The 24,130-nt window shown below is 39.9% G+C and overlaps 1 protein-coding gene across 12 annotated transcripts in view; it reads left to right on the plus strand.

Annotated features, from left to right (window-relative positions):
- LOC140466738 (pumilio homolog 2-like) overlaps positions 1-24,130 on the plus strand; it is a 127,734-nt gene that overhangs the window by 74,631 nt on the left and 28,973 nt on the right. For 8 of the 12 annotated variants that reach the window (XM_072562281.1, XM_072562302.1, XM_072562309.1 and 5 more), the window contains 5 exons: positions 1,756-1,849; positions 5,626-5,751; positions 8,515-8,660; positions 8,956-9,091; positions 14,889-15,032. In XM_072562281.1, the coding sequence (XP_072418382.1) occupies positions 1,756-1,849; positions 5,626-5,751; positions 8,515-8,660; positions 8,956-9,091; positions 14,889-15,032 (646 nt within the window). The remainder of the gene's footprint in view (positions 1-1,755; positions 1,850-5,625; positions 5,752-8,514; positions 8,661-8,955; positions 9,092-14,888; positions 15,033-24,130) is intronic. The other 4 variants (XM_072562383.1, XM_072562291.1, XM_072562319.1 and 1 more) reach the window with 1 other exon arrangement.

Raw genomic sequence — 24,130 nt, forward strand, 5'->3', positions numbered from 1 at the left:
GTTAGGGATGGACAAGACATGCTGACCTGACCAGCAACACCCACATGACATAAACACATTTTAAAAAATATTTAAGTTGCACACAAGAATAATTGTTATAGCTTACAAAAAAAAACACTAAACCAACTGGTTTAGCATGACTCAAGCAGAAAAAGCCACAGCAAGCTTATCTGTAAAATTATAATATTGAATGACATTTAAGATGTAACCTGTTATCAAAATTTAGTGGGTTAACACAAAACACTGCCATTCCTCTTTACAGATAAACTTGAGAGACATTTTTCACCAATTTCCTCTTCCTTTCAGGTTTTCTACATTTACAACATTTTAAGTTTTGTTTTCATGTTTGGTTTTTTCCCTTTAAAATTACTGTTGTTTGACATATCCTTGATGCAACCTTGATATAAATTTCATTTCAGGATAGTGACAAAAGTACTGTTTGAAGGTTTTATAAATTATATATGTTGGCGATACTGTTTCTTGATTATGTTTACCTCACAGTAACTTTCAGGGATTGCTTCAACGTTTGCTTCAAACATGATCTGGCAGTTGTTATTTTGGAGTTGCAATTGACTAAGTCACAAAATAAGCATTTTGATTTAGGTAAAGGACGAAACAAATGACATTCTTATCCAATATTTGAAAATTATTTTTCCATGATAAGGAACCTCAGTTGTTAAAAGGAAATAAGATAATGTTACTGATTTTAAAAATAAATTTAAAACAATAATAATTGTGCAGAGCTGTTTTCTGAAAGCATATTCCTTTATCTTGTGAATCCATGGGAAAAATATTACCTGCCAGAGTTGCAGGGGCAGAGGTGGGGCAGCATGGTAACATGCTGGAAATGTTTACCACTAATGAATCGGCAGTGGCCTGACTGCACACCCTGCTTGCTTGGTCCATTTAAAAATGTATTTATTGCTCATTCTTCCAAGAGTGTTTTAAAATGTTGTCCCTGCTGCCTCAGCTTTGGCTGTCTTCCCATTTTCAGCATCTTAATTGCTTTCTGTCACTATCATGAGGCAAATCTTTCAGCTTTGCCCGTGCATGTCGGTCACTTGAAAGCCACTCCTGTGATGGGAACTCCTCCACTTGGCAAAACCTCACCTTTTGACTACATATTCAGCATATGAATTAACTCTTGACAACCTTCACCTTGAACCATGTGAATTAGAATTATTACCTTAAAATGTTTTTGAACTTTAAATGGAGTTTGGCAGAAGAAAAGAGTAATTGAGCATTAGAATGTGGGAACAGGGGAATCATCTGGAACTGATTTTTTTTGTACAATATAATTCTTCACATTAAATTTGTTAAGTATTAAGTTTAGCACTGACTTTTAAAAATTCAGAGAAAGTAGATAAAAGTAGAAACTGTCAAAATCTGTTTCTGAAAGTCATCCACTCTCATACTTTCAAATGAATAACTGCAGTCCTACTATGATTGAGCTATAATAAAGCTAAGACTTCTCCTCTTTCTCACCTGTCTTGCCATTTATTAAATACTGACAAGCTCACCATGTTTCGCCCTTGCTGAACTGTTCCTGTAATGCTACCAGCTTGAACTTTTCTATTCAACTATATTCCAGTGCTATTTCATTAGATGCTTGCAATGTGGTGTGTTTTTGGATTGGTGGTTTCGCACTTCCTTCTACTGTGGTTCAGGTGCATGCAATTCTTGAAGAAGCAGTGGGAGAAAATGTTGGTGTGTTTTGCTGTGGATCTGTACATTGTTTATAATTGTGCATTGCAGCTCTTCCAACGGCAAAATGCAATGTCAGTACAACAGCTAACTGCAGCCCAACAGCAACAGTACGCATTGGCAGCAGCCCAGCAGCCACATATAGGTAAGGAACATATAGGTTCAGTCAGTGGTTGGTCAAGTAAAGCAAAATCAAAATACTTCTCCCTTAACAAAGGTAGCTCTTGAGAAAAAAATGTTTATTTTGAATATATGTCCAAGTGATTCTGACAGTTTTACAATGGTTACTGTATACTTTATATATATGCTCTTGAATGAAAACATTAATTTGCTCAAGTGCAGTAGATTGCCTTTTGTTTATTTTAGAAGCTTTCTGATTTTTTTGACATATCTTTAGAAGATTAAAAGTCGTTCAAAGTTTGTGAGAAGATTTGTAGCTCGGGTGCTCGTTGTTGTGGTTCTGTTTGCCGAGCTGGGAATTTGTGTTGCAGACGTTTCGTCCCCTATCTAGGTGACATCCTCAGTGCTTGGGAGCCTACTGTGAAGCACTTCTGTGATGTTTCATCCAGCATTTATAGTGGACATACCACTATAAATGCCAGAGGAAACATCACAGAAGCACTTCACATGAGGCTCCCAAGCGCTGAGGATGTCACCTAGATAGGGAACGAAATGTCTGCAACACAAATTCCCAGCTCGGCGAACAGAACCACAACGCTAAAAGTAGTGTTTGTTGACTGACAAACTCATTTGTTTGTAAGTAACTAAGAATAGCAGTAACCAGGCTGTCTTTTAATCTTTCAAAGTAGTGTTCAAACACTGACAAGTTGACCTGTTAAGAAAAAAATAGCAGTAACCAGGTTGCGATGTTAACATGCTTGTTTCTTTACAGTGTAAAGCCATTTTTAAATAATGAATCACCCTTATAGTACGTTTGACATACCAAGTATGTATTTGTAATAAATATCGTGTTGGTTAATGCACATAACTATTAAATGCAAGAATAATATAGTTTGGCTAAATCATTATCGTGTAAATAAAAGCATTACAGAAGTTTGTAATTAGTAAACAAACAGGTTATTTTGTTGCTCAAACTTCGCACTGACAGTTTTGACTCTGGAATATGCAGTACAGTTTCAGTATTTGCAGATGACTCCAAATACAAGTGAAAAACATGGCAGCATATAAAATCTGAATAAACTTGCAGAATAGCACGTATTTGGCAAATCAATTTCAATGTAGTTAAGGGTGAGGTGGTACATTTTGGGTAGAATAAATAATGAAGCTGCATATTGTTTGGATAATATGAACAGGGTGGAGGAACAAAGAGATCTAGAGCAAAAGTAGAGATTAAAGTTAACAAAGCCACCTTAACAAAAAAGAAAGCAATTATATTCATTTATAAGTCAATAGTTAGGGGATTTAAAGATAACTTGTATAAAACCTTGGTTAGACTGTACTTGGAATACTGTGCATGTGATGAGGTGCATTGATGAAGCTGTAGTTTCAATGGGTTGGGAGCAGAACTGGGAGATTATAAACATCAAAAAGAACTGAATTTGATAAAGCTCTTTTTTTCGAAAAGGCCAAGAGGTTGCTTGATTGAGAAGGTAATAAAAGTATGTAAATGTGGCTAATTGTGTCAACATCAAAGTCGCGATGGAAACTTGAAGACTGTTTTATACTGACCATCATTCGCCCTGGTCAACCCCCTGTAGTGACAGTATAGTTCTTATTAATAAATCACCCTTGGGCTTCAAGCATTTTCTTTTATCTTTCATCTTGTTCTCCCTCTCTGTCCTTTAAAATATCATTCTGTGCCACTCCATACCGCAGCAAGTTTTCTAACCAAGATTACTTCCAAATCTAAGCCTCTGCAGCAAGCAGTTTCTTATCCTTGATGGATTCGCCTTCTGTTTAGCTCATTGCATTTGCTGTCCTCTTATGTTCACTGATTTTCTGTTCTCCCTTTGTGTCCCAGAAGCAGCCACCTCTCATCAAATCAAGTGGCCTGTTGTTTTTGTTGTCTTTTTCTTTAAGGATGTCTCTTGTCAATTCCTTGTATTACTCTTCACATAAATCTCTCTTCTCCCTCAACTCTGCTGCTTTTATATTGAGAAAAGTTTTACTCTAAGGCACTTAGAGCTATATATTCAATTGCCTCTTGGCTTTTCACTCGTTTCTGCAGCTCCCAATCTGGTCAGTTTTGCTCTCACCTTTAATGCACTTGTCATTTTAATTACTTTCTTTTATTGCCCTGATTATTCACCTGATACTACATTCTTCTTTTCCTTAAGTTTGAGAATTGCAAGCTTGAACATTTTATGGTGGTTTAGCCATTAGCACCATTCCTAGCTGCACTACAAAGTACTATCTGGTCCTGCAGACCTTTGCCAAAACTACTCACTATTCCAGGATTATCAGAGAATGCAAAGATAATGAGGCCTTTTCTCCACTGGAACCTCCTTAAACCCTCCTCCTCGGCATTGTCCAATCAACCTACGTCTTTGTAATTAATATTTAGACCATCTGTCCAGTTGCCTGACCAATTTTGTCCTTTCAGTCCACTGATCCCCTGTACTTGCTCTGAACTTTCTTCTTTCTCTAATTTTCATCCATCTAGCATCATGTCCTCCAAGCTCATCTTATCAATGGAAGTTACTTGTTGCTTCCTTGACCTCATTTACACTGAGGAAAGTAGCAGAATTGCATCTAAATGAAAGCTAAATAAGCACATGAGAAAGGAAAAGAAGTTTGCAATGGTGGATTTATATGAAAAATGGAAGCAAGCTTTTATGAAACATAAATGTCAGCATAGGCTAAATACCCTGGTTAAATATTATGGGCATAGTTACCACATTCATGAAAATCAGAGCAAACACAAACAATTTGAAAGTTGTGAATAATAATTGACCACTATGCAAAATCTTCAGTGCTATTTGTTTCCTTGTTTGGATTAAAATGTCACTATGGCAAAATAGTTATACTGAATTGAAGAAGTGAAATAATACTGCATTCTTAATGCCATGTGACTCTCGATCATTTAGCAAGCAACTTCACTATGCAATGTGTTAGCTTACTTGCACAACCTCCACATGAAAAGGATATTGGTTTTAGCTGTGGGACTGAGAAAGTTGGAAGCGAGTGGAGCAAAATGGTTGTTGCTCTTTCAGGATGATTTTGTCATAATTGTTAAATAGTCCATTGTGAAGATTCTGCTGCAGACATTTTTCCTCTCATCCTCTTTCCCAATCTCCACACCCTGATCAACTGCATTTCTGTTCCATCCCCCACAAAGAAAAGCTGTGTTTACTATTTTTGTTTTCCTGGTGAGACCAGTGGCTCAAACAGGAGAAGCTATTGAATTTCGTTTGAATTTTCTTTGATTTAATAAGTCATTAGCTTCTGTAAAGTTCTATTTATTTTCACCAATCCAATATTGAATCCCTTTACACCAACATTGTTTAGTCTAGGAGTCCTGCTCTAATTCGCCAAACCCACTCTGTTGTGAAACCTGGTGATTTTGAATTGAATTCTACTTCGAGTCCTCTTTTTTTTCTTCTTAGCTTTGCATAAATACTGTCATTGTAAACTGGTTGTCTGGAGATTGGAAAACTACTTCAGTAGGCGTTCTCACTCCGTTTTCTTCTTTTCTAATATCTGCGTTACTTGCTGCCTCTTGTTAAATATATTTAAATTTGAAATTTGACCAAAATGATATGGTGCTGTGCCATTTTCAAAATAGATTTTCCATAATTTTGGCAATTGGAGAATATTGAATGCAGATTCTAAATTGGTGTTCAAAATTATGTTTATTTTTTGAGGGGTGAAGATGTTTAGAGGATAAGGAGAGGATTCAGAATATTAATTTCTAGATACTTCACAACTGAAAGAAATATTAATACTTTTTATCTTAAACAGCAGGTGTGTTTTCCGCAGGCCTTGCTCCAGCTGCCTTTATGCCAAACCCATACATTATCAGTACAGCTCCACCGGGCACAGACCCTTACACTGCAGCAGGACTGGCTGCAGCAGCTACTTTAGCAGGTATTCAACAAGATGCTGTATATTATAAACAGAGTAAAAGAAAAGCTGCACGTCTACCAGGTAAAGGCTGCACCTGGTTTGACATTAAAATATACAGACCAGAAGACATTGGTTTTGGTTCATTATCTCCCTTCAATTACTTGATCTGAGTCATGCCAGTGGCTTAAAAAAAAGCTAGAATTGCTATCAGTGGCTTGGGCCAAGATGAGAAAAATGAATGAAGGATGTTTTTAATCGTTGTTTAGAGAGGATGAGAACGCATGAAGATAAGCCGGGCCAGTTCAACACAGGGAGTGAGCAGAGGGGTAATGGTGTGTTTTAAAGAGCAATTGTGTAATGTAGGTGTGGTAGACAGTAGTGCTGACTTGTGCTCTTAAAGAGTGCATCTCCAAAACTGACTATAAAAGTCATCAATATTGATTGCACCTCCAGACCTCAATTTATAATAGTTTTTAAAACTTTGACTTTTGTGATATAACATGGTTTCACTTAATGTTCATATAGGTATAGGGGTGTTATCTGTCATGCATCCAGAGCCATATCCTTTTATCATCTATATGAGGATGGTCATTCACATCTAGTATCTCATCTGGCTCCTTTTTGAAAACTTGCAGCAAATTATTACTTCTTCCATGCGTCAACAACTTGTTTCAAAGATTCACAACTCACCCTAAGGAAAGTCCAGCACAAGAACTAGTTCTCTGCTTACAGAGCTGTTAGTCTTAGCCCTGTTAATAGAATTCAAACTAAACAGATTAGTCATTATGGGCTCAGTTCAATTTTGATGTTTGAAACACTCAATTAACCTCTTTGAAGTCACTGCTTCTCCAGACTGTGTTTTTAAAAATATTCTCCCAACTGAGAGGCTTTGTATTGGCTTAATCTGATTGCCATTCTCTCAACTTCTTGAAAGGTACCCATATCATTTATGGCATGACAGGACTGAAAGCTTGCCATCTCATGTTCTGGATGGAATCTGATGAAAGCCTTCCCAGAGACAGAATAATATTTATTATTTTGCAGTTAAATGCCCTGGCAATACATTATGGCATGCTTTTTAAGCTGTCTAATAATCTCCCTGTAATGTTCTTAGATTTTTGGTGACTGATACACTGTAGGATTTTGAAACCATTCATCAAGTTTTCATGGTTTACGAATATGTGACATTGCCCTCAGCTTAAAAAAAAGCTTGCATGTATGCATCTTTCACAATTTCTAGGAGTTCCAGATCATTTTGCAGTGAATTACGTTCAGGTTATAAGTTTGCTCATTGAGCTGATAGGTTTGTTTTCAGATGTTCAATCACCATGCTAGGTAACATCAGTGAACCTCCGGTGAAGCGCAAGTGTTGTGTCCCGCTTTCTATTTATGTGTCTTGGTCTCTTAAGGTGGGTGGTATCATTTCTGGTTCTTAGAGGTTGGTAAATGGGGTCCAAATCGATGTGTCGATTGCTGGAACTCCAATTTGAATGCCAGGCCTCTAGGAATTTCTGCCCGTGTCTCTATTCAGCCTGTCATAGGATGGATGTGTTGTCTCAGTTGAAGTGGTGCCCTCCTTCATCTGTATGTAAGGATACTAGTGATAGTGGGTCATCTATATCTGAAGTGTAGATGCTGTTGCAGTAAGGGAAACAGGGTAGGAGAAAGTGAGGACTGCAGATGCTGGAGATCAGAGCTTAAAAATGTGTTGCTGGAAAAGTACAGCAGGTCAGGCAGCATCAAAGGAACAGGAGAATCGATGTTTCGGGCATAAGCCCTGAGAAACAGGGTAGCCAATTTGTGCTTATCAAGGCCTCTCACACGGTAAGCGGATAAATGACATTGGAAGAACTTGCCCGCTTTCTATGAGTAGTCCTCTATTGTCTTTCAGAGAGTAGGCTGACATTTAAAGAAGAAACCTTCAGCTATGCAGTGCTGCATGGGAGTGCAAGTGTGATTGTACTCAAACCTTTGGATTAGGACTTAAATCCATAATCTTCTGACTTTAAGACATAAATGAATAAAAAGGATCTTTATTTACATTAAAAATTAAATCTGTCAGATGAAGATCCATTTTCCCATAATCTACAGATCTAGCTGTATTCTATTTTTCACCATTAATGTCTCTTTCTCAAGTTTTGAAACCATGTTGTTTTTCATTGTAGGCAAGTAAACGCAGCCCAACATTTCAGAAGATGATATAACTGTTGAAGGGGATGGTGTAGAGTAGTCGCCATGCCAAAAAAAAGAAAATTCTTCTAGGGAAAAAGTGTCCCCTGTATTCTAAAATCATAGGAAGACCTGTGTAAAGTATGTAAAATGATAGGTGGAACTGGGTGGCCAACTGCACACGGGTATCTAGTGGTCAGAGACAATGATTATATTGAAAATATTGAAACATCTCAATGTATTTCACATAATTACTTTTTGAAGTTTAATGACTTGTGCAGAAATGTTTGGTGTCAGTAGGTTCTTGGATCACATTGGAGTTGGATTTATTCCTATCTAAACTTCAACCAGTGTTTGCTGTGTAGTGATCAGAAGTGGGAAATCAAAAATTGTTTTCTCTACTTCACACAGGGCACTGAAGATCTGTGCTACATTACCTGAAGTTTGAGATCAGATCTGGGATTTCTATGGTATAGTTACTTAATAGACAAGCTCATCAAGTTTAGTTAGGAGGCTCCCATTGGCATGAATAAAGAATGCAAATCTAGTCAAGCTATTAAGCCAAGAAAACATCAGTGACTGTTGCTGATTCACCAGTGTGTGTTTTTGTGCTAGGCCCTACAGTTGTCCCCCCTCAGTATTATGGAGTTCCATGGAGCGTGTATCCAGCCAATCTGTTCCAACAGCAAACAGCTGCACCATCTGCAAATAATACTGCCAACCAGCAAGCTGCAACACAGGCACAGCAAGGGCAACAACAAGTATTTAATTCTAATTATTTCATGCCAGTTCATCCTTCAGTTATTATAATGGCTTGAAAAAAAATGTATAAACATTGTATTGAATTCTCTACACTTATCAAGTTTAGTTTGATTTTGGGTGACTTGTTCATTGTTAATATTTGGGGGTGTTAGTCATATTTGTATTGGGCAGCATTTTCTCTCGTCCTGCTTTAATATTTGTATAAAATAAAGAGGATGAGCTTCTCATCTGTTAAGTTTGGTTAACTGATAGGTGTCACAACATGGTAAACCTTTCCTTGTTATTTGCTGTTAGGTATTGCGTGGCGGAAGTCAGCGTCCATTGACGCCAAGTCAGAGTCAACAAAGCCAACAAGCTGATTCATTGGCAGCAGCTGCTGCTGGCAATCCAGCTCTAGCTTTCAGTCAAGGTCTTGCTACAGGAATGCCAGGTACTTGAAATTTAGTTTGTTTACTTTTAAACAGCCCAGCCATTTATTATGTGGTAATACTTTTCTTCCAATCCTTCCATTATATAGTACCCACTCCGGGATACAATTTCATGGACCCTGAGAAATCTCTACTACGTAATGGTTATGTTTGGAAGTTACTTCACTGTGGAGGGTATTACAGCTGTCCTCCTTTGCAATTTACATCCTCCTCTTCTCTATAAATAACAGCAAGAGCTGGACCCTTCAAATACCTTTACTTGTTCAGTGTGTCTTTGCAGCTTCATCCTGGTTCTGGTTGAGATTGGCCAGACCACCAATGGAATTTGATCTTTGTTTCCTGATTTGGCTCAAGAGTATGGTAGGTTTTCTATCTGAACATGAAGCAAACCCAGAAAAGGCTGTTAGTCCATCACAGACAGTGACTAATCTAATCATTTCATGAACTCTTATTAGTGGAAACGTACTCTGAATATTTTTGCTGTCAAATCCACGCAGAATATCATATGTTTTGATAATATCACCCTCATTCTTCAGAACTCTCAGAGACCCAAGGTGTTGAGCCATTCTTAATAAATCAAACACTTCATTCCAGGAATCAGCCGAATGAATCTCTTTTGAGCTGCTTCCAATGGTAGTATATATGGTTTTGGGGGACAAAAGCTGTGCACTGTAATCCAGGTGGGCCCCTCTGATCCGTTGTACAGTTATAACAAGGCTTTCCAATTTTGAAACTACAACCCCCTAGCAATTAAGGCCAAAATTCAATTTGTCTTCATTACTTGCCACACCTACATGCGAATACTTTGTGTTTCGTGCACAAAAACACCCAGATTCGTCTGTGCTGCGCTTTCTTTTTGAGAGTCTCCCCATTTAAAGAGTAGTCTGCCTTTTGATTCTTCCTACCAAAGTGCATCACCTTACACTTCCTTACATTAGACTCCAGTTGTTGAGTCTTTGCCTACTCGCTTCCATCTCCATTCCCTTGCAAATTCCTTACATCCTTATCGCAATATGTCCTCCAACCTACTTTTGTATCTTCAGCAAAGCTGGATACATTATACTGTGCCACCACTTCAGATCGTTAATATAGATGAAAAATAATTGAGGCCATAGTACTGATCCTTTGGCACTCCAATGGTGTTATGTCTTTGCACCCTGAAAAAGACCCATTAATTCCAACTGTGTATTAACCATTCCCTAATACCGTACCCCTAATACCATCCAGTTTGCTCAATCTGTATTTATGGACAGTTCCACCATCCAAGGAACAAATCCGGTGAATCTTCATTGCACCAACTGTATCCTGAGATAAGGAGACCACAGCTGGTCCAAGTCTAACCAATCTCAAAAATGTAAGCAAAACTTTACTACTCCTGTACTTGAATCCTCTTTCAGTAAAGGCTGGTATTCCCAATAATTTGTGGTACCTGCGTGTTAGCCTGCAGTGACTTATTGACAGTAACCTAGGCCCCTTCATGCATCTACAGTTCCAACTTACCATTTGTGGAATGCAGACGCATATCCATTTCTCCTACCAATGTAGATAACCTCACATTTTATAAATTATATTACATCTGCCATGTTCTTGCCCATTCATTAATCCTGTTCATATCCTCCTGAAGCCACCTTCCATCATCTTCACAACATGTATTTCCAGTTAACTTTGCATCATCTGCAAATTTGAGAATATTACATTTGGTTGCCTATCATCAAATTATAATCCGAAATCCAAAAAGCTCTGAAATCCAAAGTTTTTTCATGAAGTTTTTTCTCATTAACAAGGTTGTTTGGCGTGCAAACAGTTATCCCAACTCCATATCCACTCGATACACATCATTCAGATATGATGTGAGTGGGTGTGGCCCAGCACTGGCAGGCCTCAATTCTGTCTCAGGGCCCGTAGCACACTCAGTGAGTCTGCTGTTCAGTAAAAAATTTAAAAATTTCACTGTCAAACCCAAGTGGACAGGGTTGTTAAGAAAGCATAAGGTGTTTTGGCTTTCATTAACAGGGGGATTGAGTTTAAGAGTCGTGAGATCTTGTTGCAGCTCTATAAAACTTTGGTTAGACCGCACTTGGAATACTGCGTCCAGTTCTGGTCACCCTATTATAGGAAAGATGTGGATGCTTTGGAGAGGGTTCAGAGGAGGTTTACCAGAATGCTGCCTGGACTGGAGGACTTATCTTATGAAGAGAGATTTTCTGAGCTCTGACTTTTTTCATTGGAGAAAAGGAGGAGGAGAGGGGATCTAATTGAGGTATACAAGATAATGAGAGGCATAGATAGAGTCGATAGCCAGAGACTATTTCCCAGAGCAGAAATGACTAACACAAGGGGTCATAGTTTTAAGCTGGTTGGAGGAAAGTATAGAGGGGATGTCAGAGGCGTGTTCTTTAGACAGAGAGTTGTGACAGCATGGAATGCGTTGCCAGCAGCAGTTGTAGAAGCAAGGACATTGGGGACATTTAAGAGACTGCTGGACATGCATATGGTCACAGAAATTTGAGGGTGCATACATGAGGATCAGTGGTCAGCACAACATCATGGGCTGAAGGGCCTGTTCTGTGCTGTACTGTTCTATGTTCTATATTGTGAATAGCTGCACTCATTTACTGTTCCTTGTGCTATCTCATTAGTCACAGCCTGCCAACATAAGAATGACCCTTTTATTCAATGTATTATTATGTTTTCTGTCTTATGGCAAATCATTCGTCAATGGCCATAAATATACCATCTAACCCATGTGCTTTAATCATTCTAACTGGCATCCTGTTTTCGGCGGGGGAGGATCTTTTATCAAAAGCCTTCCGAAAATCGGAGTATACTTTTCTGTATCAATTTAGATAGTAACATCCTAAAAACAAATTCATTAGTCATGATTTTCCATTCAAAAATCCAAGCTGACGATGCCCAGTCATATCATTGTCAACCAGGTGTCTATTTCTCCCATCCTTTTCCATACTACTGATGTAAGGCTATCAAGTCTATGCTTCCCTATTTTATCTCGCTCCCTTCTTAAGTAATGGATTGACAGTAGCTACCTTCCAAAAAGCTGTCAATTATGGACAATTCCTGAGGATTGCAAGATGATCACCAATGCACCAACTACCTCTCTAAAACTTTCTTTAACACTCTGGGATAAAGACCAACAAGTTTTGGGCACTTGTCAAGTTTCAGCTGTATTAACTTCACTAGTACAATCTGCTAATTTCTTTCAATTCATTATTCCTCTTTTATATGTTTTGTGTTAATTTACTCTCAATCAATTTTATCCTACTTTATTAGCTTTTTTTGCCACTTACTGCTAGTTTATTTAAAAAAAATTCTCAGTCCTCTGGTTACCACTGCCTAAATCTTTGATTGGATATGCTCCTAATGTATTTCAGTCAGTTCACCTCTCATTCTTCTAACTTCTCCGAATACAGGCCCATTCAAACAATCATTCCTCATTGGACAGTTCTGCCAGCCCTGGTTTACTGCACTCCTTCTTTGCCAAGTATATTCTTCTTTCGTGAGGGAGACCAAATCAACAGGCAGTATTCCAGGTCTCACTAAGGCCTTGTAACTCTCAAATGTCTCCTTCAAACTATATTTAAAATTCTACTATGTCGTGATCACTCCCTTCTAGAGATTGCTTATTAATCTTAACTGAACTGCTGATGCTGGAAATCAGAAACAAAATCAGAAATTGTTGGAAAAGCTCAGCAGGTCTGGCAGCATCTGTGATGAGAAAACAGTGTTAACGTTTTGGGTTCAATGACCCTTAGACCTGATGGTAGCTCAGAAAAGGTTGTTTTTATGCTGAAGGTAAGGTGTGGGGGAGGGGTAAGGAGCAAATGAAAAGTGGAAATAGAGCCCTCGAGTAAAGGGAAGACCTTTTAGAATGGAGATAAGGAGAAGCTACTTCAGCCAAAGAGTGTTGAATCTATGGACTTCATTGCCACAGAAGGCTGTGGAGGCCAAGTCAACGAGTATATTTAAGACTGAGATAGGTTCTTGAATATCAAGGGTTACTGGGAGAAAGTGGGAGAATGGGGTAGAAAAACTTAACAGCCATGATTAAATGGTGGAGCAGACATGATGAGCAGAATGGCCTCATTTCTGCACCTGTATCTTATGGTCTACCTCGTTATATATTGCAAGATATAAAATAGCTGGTTACTGTGTGGATTCTGTACTGTATGGTTCTAAGAAATAATTCCTCTACAAATTAATTTTCCATGTAACCTTTGTCCATCCGATTTGACTGAAATGTTAAGGTCAAAATGCAGATTAAAATCACCCTTGTAGTACCTTTCTGACACGCCTCCATTATTTCCTGACTTCCATGTTGTCCTACAATGAGGTAATACTTTGGGGACCTCTCGACCACTTCCACCCCTGACTTATTTCTTTTGCAATTCCTTAAACCCAAACTAATTTCTCATCATGATCGCAGTCACATCATGACTCATCAGTACACTGATACCATTCTTTATTAGCAATACTACCTGTTTCCCTTCTTATCCATTCTTCCGGAATGTTGAATACCTTTTAAATATTGAGCTTTCAGTCTTGGTCACCTGCGACTTGTCTCTCTCTAATAGCTATGAAATCATATTCATTTATTTCTATTTGTGCCGTCAATTCCTTGTTCTTTACAAGGTAACCCTTGCACCCTGAATTCTTCTGGCTTGTGGGATAAACTGCTCCATGCTCCAGTTGGTCAAAAATTGGCCTGCTCTGTCACAGTTAAGAGAGCATTAAAGAGCCTTAAGCTCTGACATTTGCAGTAATTACTTAGTCTAGTTCTAATTTTTGCTGTGCACTTCTGCTCATAATTTCTATCTTTTCCTGTCACACTTTGAATAGCATTTGCCTTTTCACTACCCTGTAGCTCTGCTGTCCCTGTTCTTTTTGATACTTTAAACTTCAATTGAAGCCGACACCCCGTTCATTATTTTAAAGGCCTTTCTACAATGCTATATATGCAGTTCTCCAGGATGCTAATAATAGGGCCATTGATAAAAACATGAACATGATAGCATGCTTTTACAAATTGCATTTTATCTTGCCAATAGCACAACATTGTAATTTTTATTTCCTATAGTTCTCTAATTTGATATTTGTACTATTTAATATTGCATTTAGTTACTCCTTAGCATAAAATCTTTTATCAAACTAGTTAGCTCAGAATCCCTTCCAGATTAAAGTCTTCTAATTTACATGGTTTTGATTTGCATAACCTCCGTATGACTTACACAAAATTATTACATTAAGCATTAAAGATGATCATTCAACCCATTAAGTCGATTCTTTGGAAGAACAATTTCTAGCTCCCCTACCCCTTTCCTTGTCGTCTTGCAATATTTTTTAAGGTGCATATTTGTTCCTTTTTTGAAAGTTACAGTTCAATCTGCTTCCATACCCTTCTCAGTATTCCAAATCTTAACCCCTTGTTGTATGAGGAAAAAAGTTTTCCTTCTATTCATTTTCTGAGCCATTCTCAAGTCTTTCCCAGACCCTCACTAAGTCCTTCTCAATTAAATGGATGCTCTTAATAAAAATATTTAATTACTCTGTTTTGTAGGTGTAGGGTCTCAATCAGACAAGGAAAAGTCTACATCAGTCTACACCAGTCTACACGCAAAGGGAGAGGCTATATAATTATAATCCTGTTGAGTCAAAACTGAGATATGCATTCTACTAAGTGACCTCTACATTTGCCTTGTTCTGTGTTTGTTTTGGTTGAAAGAAATGGGTTAGTTCTGCATAATGTCATTACGCAGATTAACTTCTGTTTACCTCTTTTGTTAGGTTATCAAGTCTTAGCCCCAGCTGCCTACTATGATCAAACTGGTGCCTTAGTGGTGGGCCCTGGAGCAAGGACTGGATTAGGGACACCAGTTAGGCTGGTGGCTTCAACACCTGTTATCATCAGCTCTGCAGCGGCACAAGCTGGTAAGCTCCAAAACAAACATTGAGTACTGTTCATTCATTGTTTGAAAATGGAACCTTCATATCCATCTGATAAAATCCCACTGGAAGACTTTCAATGAAGTCCCACTAAGAGATTAGCAGATCTGGCAGCATCTGTGGGGAGAAATCAGAGTTAGTGTTTCAATCCAGAATCTCTCCATCAGAACTACTCAAAATGTTAACTCAGTTAACTGTTTTCTCCCCATAGATGTTTGTGTGATTTAGGTAAGTTGCATCAGTGGGCAAATGCAAAAGGTAGATAAAGTACAATGTGGATTCATGTGAGGTTATTCATTTTGGTAGCAAAAGAGGAAGGTGGATTATTATCTGAATGGTTAAAAATCACAACACCAGGTTATAGTCCATCAGGTTTAATTGGAAGCACTAGCTTTCGAGGCGCTGCTCCTTCATAACCACCTGATGAAGGAGCAGTGCTCCGTAAGCTAGTGCTTCCAATTAAACCTGATGGGCTACAACCTGGTGTTGTGTGATTTTTAATTTTGTACACCCAGTCCAACACCGGCATCTCCAAATCATATCTGAATGGTGATAGATTGGGAAAAGGGGAGATGAATGAAACTTGGGGAGGTGCAATGAATTCTTTTATACCAGTCACTGAACGTAAGCTTGGTCGTGTAGCAGGCGGTAAAGAAAGTAATTGGTATGTTGGCCTTGATAGTGAGAAAATTCGAGTACAGGAGCAGTGTTGCCTTGCCACAGTTCTACAGGGCCTTGGTGTGCAGTTTTGATCTGTTCTGGCTATGGAAGCAGTGAACAGAGGTTTACCAATTTAATTTCTGGGGTCACAGGACTGAAGTATGACAAGGGACTGAATCGGCTAAAACTATATTAACTGGAATTTAGAAGAATGAGGGGAGGGATCTCAGACATCTATAAAATCCTAACAGGGAAGGATGTCCCAATGGGGGAGTCCAGAACCAAGGATTACAGATTAAGGTACGCCATTTAAGACCAAGATGACACAGTTTTTCATTCAGAGAATGGTGGACCTGTGAAATTCTCTGCCACAAAAAGCAGTTGAAACCATAATATTGAAAGTATTCAAGATGGAGTTGGTTATGGTTCTTGGGGCCAAAGGAATCAAAAGTTATGGCAAGAAACAGGAACGCAGTACTGAGTTACATGATCAGCCATGATCATATTGACAAAGGGAACAGGCTCAAAGGGCTGAATAATCAACTCTTGCTTCTGTTTTGTATGCAAGAAAATCACTTGGGGACACAATCCAACAAAATTCCCTCAACATTATATAAAATCTGATTTTCAGTCCTCCATATTAATAGTGACCATTATCAGGAATTCCCAAGAGCATACATTGGTAAATATACAGAATTAACCCTCATGGCTAATGAAATGTTTGTCTTCTCTCACCAGCCTGTTCCTAGTTTTAATTGACAGTAACCAAGACATTTAAGTCTTCAAATGCTGTATCGGGTTTCCATTGACAGGACCTTTATTACGATCTATAGCAGTTGCTGCAGCTTTCTTCTCTCACCTGTTAGCTGAATTTCATGACAAGAGTGTAAAAACAATCAAGTTGGCAAACTGACAGCACTTGATTTTTTGTGAAGGAAGTTTAGGTATCACTCCTTGGGACATTGTTTTAGCAATATACTCAGTTTAACTAGTGTGACCTAAATCATGCTAAGCTTGAAGTGACAACTGTATCGAACTCAATCCTCAATCATTGATGACAGAACCTACAGAAGCACTGGTGTTGCATGATGTTGTTTGGAAGATAAGTAGTGACCAGGGCACTGGGGAAAAGTTTGAAACTTTGCCAGGGGATCCTTTATGTCTATCCTTAAAGGTAGGCAGTTTAAATGTCCTTCTTACCAATTGCACCTGCAGCAATGCACCACTGAAATGTCAATCTAGATTTTGTATTGAACCAACAACCTTTTGATTCAGTCAAGAGGTGTTAGCAATTGAGTTACTACTGAGATCATTGGGCAATCTGAGGACTATCTTTGAGGTAAGAGGAATTTGGAAGTGATTTCTATCACATTTTTGAACCATAACTATGCTGCAGCCTCCATGAGAGTCCTCTTGAACCTAGCCACAGCACATCCTCATCGATGCCCCTATTAACTTAGTAGTTACCTGCTAAGATATTTTCGGATGTAGGTTTGCTCGCTGAGCTGAAAGGTTCATTTCCAGACGTTTCGTTACCTTACTAGGTAACATCTTCAGTGGACCTCATGCGAAGCAATGCTGAAAATTCCTGCTTTCTATTTATATGTTTGGGTTTCTTTGGGTTAGTGATATCATTTCCTTTGGTGAAGTCACTTCCTGTTTCTTTTCTCAGGGGGTGCTAGATGGGGTCTAACGCGATGCGTTTGTTGATAAGAGTTCCAGTTGGAATGCCATGCTTCTAGGAATTCTCATGCATGTCTTTGTTTGGCTTGTCCTAGGATGGAAGTATTGTCCCACTCGAAGTCCTTCCTCATCTGTATGTGAGGATACTAGTAAGAGAGAGTCATATCTTTTTGTGGCTAGTTGGTGTTCATGTATCCTGGGTGATTAGTTTTCTGTCTGTTTGTCCAATGTAGTGTTTGTTACAATCTTTGCACGTTATTTTGTAAATGACATTAGCTTTGCTCATTGTCTGTATAGGGTCTTTCAAGTTCATTAGCTGCTGTTTTAATGTGTTGGTGGGTTTGTGGGCTACAATGATGCCAAGGGGTCTGAGTAGTTTGGCAATCATTTCAGAGATGTCTTTGATGTAGGGGAGAGTGGCTAGGGTTTCTGGATGTGTTTTGTCTGCTTGTTTGGGTTTGTTGATGAGAAACCGACGCGCTGTGTTCATGAGGTACCCATTCTTTTTGAATACACTGTATAGATGATTTACCTCTGCGTAGTTCCTCTGTGCTGCAGTGCGTGTTGGCTCGTTGAAATAATGTTCTGATGCAGCTTCGTTTGTGGGTGTTGGGACGATTGCTTCTATAGTTGAATATTTGGTCAGTATGTGTTGTTTTCCTGTAGACGCTGGTTTGAAGTTCCCCATTGGCTGTTTGCTCTACTGTGACATCTAGGAATGGCAGTTTGTTGTTTTCCTCCTTTTTTAGTTAATCTTATGCCAGTAAGGGTTTTATTGATGGTCTTGAAGGTTTCCTCTAACTTGTTGCATTCAGTGATGACAAAGGTGTCATCCACGTAGCGGACCCAGAGTTTGGGTGGATGGTTGGCAGAGCTGTTTGCTCAAATCTCTGCACTACTGCCTCTGCTAAGAACCCTGATATCATAGATCCCATGGGTGTTCCATTGGTTTGTCTGTAAGTTTTGTTGTTGAAGATGAAGTGGGTGGTAAGGCATAGGTCCACTAGCTTGATGATATTCCCCTTGTTGATGAAGTTAGTGTATGTGTCTTTGGGTCTTCTAATAGTGTAGTCAGTTTCCTTGGCCAGGTTAATGCTGATTGAAATAAACAGAGTTGTTACATCAAAGGAGACCATCATTTCATCCTCTTCTATCTCAGTGTCTTTGGTCTTCGGGTGGAGTTGATGGAGTGGCGTGAGCTTTCTACTAAGTGTTTTAGTCTTTCGTGTAGCTCCTTGGCCAGTCTGTAAGTTGGTGTTCCAGGTAGTGAGACTATGAAAATGAGCGGGGGGGGGGCTCCTGCTTTGTGAATTTTGGGTAATCCCTGGAAGCGTGGTGTGTTGGATCCGTCTGGTTTCATTTTTTGGAAGTCAGTCTTATTTATTTGTCCAGATTTCTGAAGGTTTTTGAGTAGGGCTGTGATTCGGTTCTCTAGTTGTGGGTCAGGTCTATCGCCACTTGTTGGTAAATGTTGGTATCTGTAAGTAGTGTGTTTGCTTTTTCAATGTAGTCTTTTCGATTTAGAATGACTATCAAGCATCCTTTGTCTGCAGGTGGGATAACAATGTTTTTATTTTTTTAGTCTTTCCAGTGCTTTCTTTTCTTGTGTATTGTGTGTTTCCTTCCTTTTTCCTGCTTAATGTTGGTGCGACTACTTGTTGGATGGATTGTTAGGTTTCTTCTGTGAGTTGGTTGTCTTTTAGTGTTGTTTCTAATGCTGCTAAGAAATCTTTCTTGTCCGCATCCTGGAAGGTGTAATTTAATCCTCTTACTAAGACGGCTTTTTCAGTGTCTGTTAAGGATCGGTCAGATAAGTTATTTTTTATTCATGCTTCTGTGTTGTCATTGTTGTTACTTTGTGTAAGTTTGTCTAGTTTTTTCTGCAGGTCTAGTTTTTTCATTTTCTGTTTGTTGCTGTCTAATATCTATGGCTTGTTATACTGTGTTTGTCCATTCATGGTCTGTTGCATGACCGAATCATTTCTCTAAGAATTCTGTGGCCGTTTTGCTCTGCTATTCTTATGGCTAGTGGGGTGTTAAGGGGAGGTTTGTATCGAAGACATTTAGGTCGTACCTGTTTCCTTAGGCATTCGTGCAGGAAGTACAGCTGTTTGCGGGTGGCACTCTGTCGGATGGCATTTGTTTCCCATTTTCGGGCCAATGAGCAAAACCAACGTTATTTACAAAATACCATGCAAGGGCTGTAACAAACACTACATTGGACAAACAGGTAGAAAACTAGCCACCAGGCTGCATGAACACCAACTAGCCACAAAAGGACATGGCCCTCTCTCACTAGGATCCTCACATACGAATGAGGAAGGACACCACTTTGACTGGAACAATACATCCATCCTAGGACAAGCCAAACAAAGACGTGCATGAAAATTCCTAGAAGCATGGCATTCAAACTGGAACTCTATCAGCAAACCCATCGAGATAGACCCTATCTACCAGCCCCTGAGAAAAGGAACAGGAAGTGACTTCACCACAGGAAATGATATCACCAACCCAAAGAAACCCAAACATATAAATAGAAAGCAGGAATTTTCAGCATTGCTTCGCCTGAGGTCCACTGAAGATGTTACCTAGTAAGGTAACGAAACGTCTGGAAATGAACCTTTCAGCTCAGCGAGCAAACCTACATCCGAAATCTCAACCTGAGCTACAAATCTTCTCAAAACTTGCTAAGATATTTTCAGATTCTCATTAATTATCTTTAATATGTATCATTAATATGTATGACTGTCATGATTAGTCTGTTTCGTAAAATGGTTTTGACTTTTGACTCTCCCAAGATATTTCCCGCAATGCTTATCCAATTAGCTTTACTGTTATTTGATGTTGGACAGATGGATGAATCTTATTTTTGCTTATCTTTGGAAAGTTTCTTTGCCTTAAGGTTATTTTCCACTTGTCTCTCAAGATAATGCACCTCATTCTGAGCAGTCAGCAATCAGGGAATGTCGTAGCTTTGTAGTTGATAAGTAGCAATGTCTGAAAATATGTGATTTTAACTTTGAAAGTAAATGGAAGAATTTGTCTGTGGTATACGATGTTACATTTTCAATTAGTGCTACAATGAAAAAATCAATATAAGTTTCTTGATGCATGTCCAATGCTTCCGTTTTTGTTAGCACAAATTGTAGATTCAGTGAATTCAGCTTGGTCTTTCTGATACAATCCAGAAGTCAAAATTGCACTTATCTGAAATTGCCTGATTAATAAGTGTTTGCGCTAATTCATCTTGTTTTTCCATATGAGAGCAGTGATTCATTACAGGTCAGAATCTGTAGCATTACTAGCAGTTGTCGCTTTAGTTCTTTACATCGATTATATCTTTCCATGGCCTCAGATTTGAAATACAGGTCTATTTTCCCACAGCTTGTAATATCAGCAATGGTCTTGAGCAATGGAACCATAAAGCACATTATTGTGACCATCAGCCACTTCCAAATCACATACACACTTTCTTAAATAAAGAGGTCAAACTGCACACCATATTCAAGATGTGATCTCACCAGTGCCTGATATAATGGAAGCATAACATCCTTACCTTTATGTTCAGTTCCTATCCTCATGATACCACCTTCATTGTGTTGTATCTGCATTCTAAGTTCTTGTGACTTAAGCAACAGAATACCTGAATCCCTGTATACTTGACAATTTATGATTTTTTTATTTTGTCTATGAATGTGAATACCTTCATATTTTCTCACATTGTGCTACGTTTGCCAGATTCTTGTCCACTCACTCAAACTATTGGTATTTAGTTAAAAATCTCATAACACCCCATTATAGTCCAACATGTTCATTTGAAAGTACAAGCTTTTGGAGCGCTGCTCCTTCGTCAGGAAGCTAGTGGGGCAAGAACATAGGACACAGTAAAAGATCGAAGTGTCATACAACTGATGCTATGTATTGAGCAAGGAGCTGAAAATGTGTTGCTGGAAAAGCGCAGCAGGTCAGGCAGCATCCAAGGAACAGGAGAATCGATGTTTCGGGCATCAGCCCTTCTTCAGGAATGAGGAAAGTGTGTCCAGCACGCTAAGATAAAAGGTAGGGAGGAGGGACTTGGGGGAGGGGCGTTGGGAATGCGATAGGTGGAGGGAGGTCAAGGTGAGGGTGATGGGCCGGAGTGGGGTGGGGGCGGACAGGTCAGGAAGAAGATTGCAGGTTAGGAAGGCGATGCTGACTTCGAGGGATTTGACTGAGACAAGGTGGGGGGAGGGGAAATGAGGAAACTGGAGAAATCTGAGTTCATCCCTTGTGGTTGCAGGGTTCCCAGGCGGAAGATGAGGCGCTCTACCTCCAACCGTAGTGTTGCCATGGTCTGGCGATGGAGGAGTCCAAGGACCTGCATGTCCTTGGTGGAGTGGGAGGGGGAGTTGAAGTGTTGAGCTACAGGGTGGTTGGGTTGGTTGGTTGGTCCGGGTGTCCCAGAGGTGTTCTCTGAAACGTTCCGCAAGTAGGCGGCCTGTCTCCCCAATATAGAGGAGGCCACATCGGGTGCAGCGGATGCAATAGATGATGTGTGTGGAGGTGCAGGTGAATTTGTGGTGGATATGGAAGTGTCCCTTGGGGCCTTGGAGGGAGGTAAGGGGGGAGGTGTGGGCGCAAGTTTTGCATTTCTTGCGGTTGCAGGGGAAGGTGCCGGGAGTGGAGGTTGGATTGGTGGGGTGTGTGGACCTGACGAGGGAGTCACGGAGAGAGTGGTCTTTTCAGAACGCTGATAGGGGAGGGGAGGGAAATATGTCCCTGGTGGTGGGGTCCGTTTGGAGGTGGCGGAAATGACGGCGGATGATACGCTGGACATGGAGGTTGGTGGGGTGGTAGGTGAGGACCAGTGGGGTTCTGTCCTGGTGGCGGTTGGAGGGACGGGGCTCAAGGGCGGAGGAGCGGGAAGTGGAAGAGATGCGGTGGAGAGCATCGTCGATCACGTCTGGGGGGAAATTACGGTCCTTGAAAAAGGAGGCCATCTGGGTGGTATGGTTTTGGAGCTGGTCCTCCTGGGAGCAGATGCGGCGGAGACAAAGGAATTGGGAATATGGGATGGCGTTTTTACAGGGGGCAGGGTGGGAGGAGGTGTAGTCTAGGTAGCTGTGGGAGTCGGTCGGTTTATAGTTAATGTCCATGGAAGGGTCTAGGAAGGGGAGAGAGGAGTCTGAGATGGTCCAGGTGAATTTGAGGTCGGGGTGGAAAGTGTTGGTAAAGTGGATGAACTGTTCAACCTCCTCGTGGGAGCACGAGGCAGTGCCGATACAGTCATCGATGTAGCGGAGGAAAAGGGGGTGGGGGGGGTGGTGCCAGTGTAGCTGCGGAAGATGGACTGTTGTATTGAGCAAGCCTAGATTGCTGTTAAATCTTTAGTCACTGTATCTAGCTGCACATTCTCTAAGTCTTATGCACAATATACTTTCCTGCATATCTGGCTATCATCTGGGAATTCAACAACCTTGTCTCCACTCCCTTCACACAAATCATTGATGTAAGTTGTAAAATGTTGAGACCACAGTAGAACTCCATTTGTTTCATCCTTCCAGTCAAAGACAGATGTATGCATATTCTCTCTCTCCTGTCAGCCAGCCAATTTTCTGTTGATGCTAATGTGTTATCCCTTCCATCATGTATGGAGATCCCCCTTCAGTAGCATATGTGCTCCCTTCAATAAGTTGGTTAAATGTGACTTTTCATTTTCAAAACCATTCTGACTCTTGTCTTTCTCACTGCACAGCTATAATCTCTTTAATGGTCAACTCTGACACCTTCCCAAAGCAAACACCAGTTAACCGACCTATAGTTTCCTGTTTTCTGTCTCCTTGCCTTTTGTTGCGTAAAAAGGTTACTTTTGCCATCTCCCAGTCTGATGAAACCCTTTCAAGGCCGATCGTAACGATCTGAGGGTTGCCAGCCCACAGTTCCATCGGTTGCCTAGTACTACTTAATGTATGATTATAATTTCACTATGTTCCTCTCTTACTTCTAACTCCTGATTTATAGCTGTTGCTGTTTTGTGTTCATGATGGTGAAAACAGGAACAAAAGCTTTCTAATTTCATTCACTATTTCCTTATTATCTTCTATCAACTCCCATTCTCACTCTCCAGATGACTAACTCTTGATTCACTGACCTCTTTTAGTAAATGTAGAAACTCATGATCCAATTTCATTCTCCTGTAAGAAATAGGAGCAAAATTAGGCAATTTAGGTCATTGGTTCTTCTCTGGCATTTGATCATGGATGGTATATTTCTCAACCTCCATTTTCCTCCCCCACCCCATTATTTGATCCCATTATTAAGCAAGACTCTATTTATCTTTGTTTTAAATACACTCAATGACTTGCTTCCACAGCCCTCTGCAGTAATAAGCTCAATAGAGTCACCACCACCTGGGTGAAGAAATTTCTTCTCATCTCGGTTCTACCGGGTCCTGTTCTCACCTTCTCCACATCCATTCGATCCAGACCTTTCAGTATCAATCAAATTGCCCATAATCCTTCTAAACTCATTGAGTACAGACCCAGAGTCCTGAACCGCTTCTCAAATGATGGGCCGTTCATCCCCAGGATCATTCTTGTAAACCACCTATGGTCCCTCTCCAACGCTAGCACATCTTTCCTAAGATATGGGGCCCAAAGCTGCCCTCATTATTCCGAATGCAGTTTGACATGTGATTTATAGAATCACAGCAGTATATTCCTACTGTTGTTTTCTAGACCTCTTGAAATGAGCCAAGTGTG

This window comes from Chiloscyllium punctatum, chromosome 3 (genome assembly GCF_047496795.1).
Source record: "Chiloscyllium punctatum isolate Juve2018m chromosome 3, sChiPun1.3, whole genome shotgun sequence".
Lineage (NCBI taxonomy): Eukaryota > Metazoa > Chordata > Chondrichthyes > Orectolobiformes > Hemiscylliidae > Chiloscyllium > Chiloscyllium punctatum.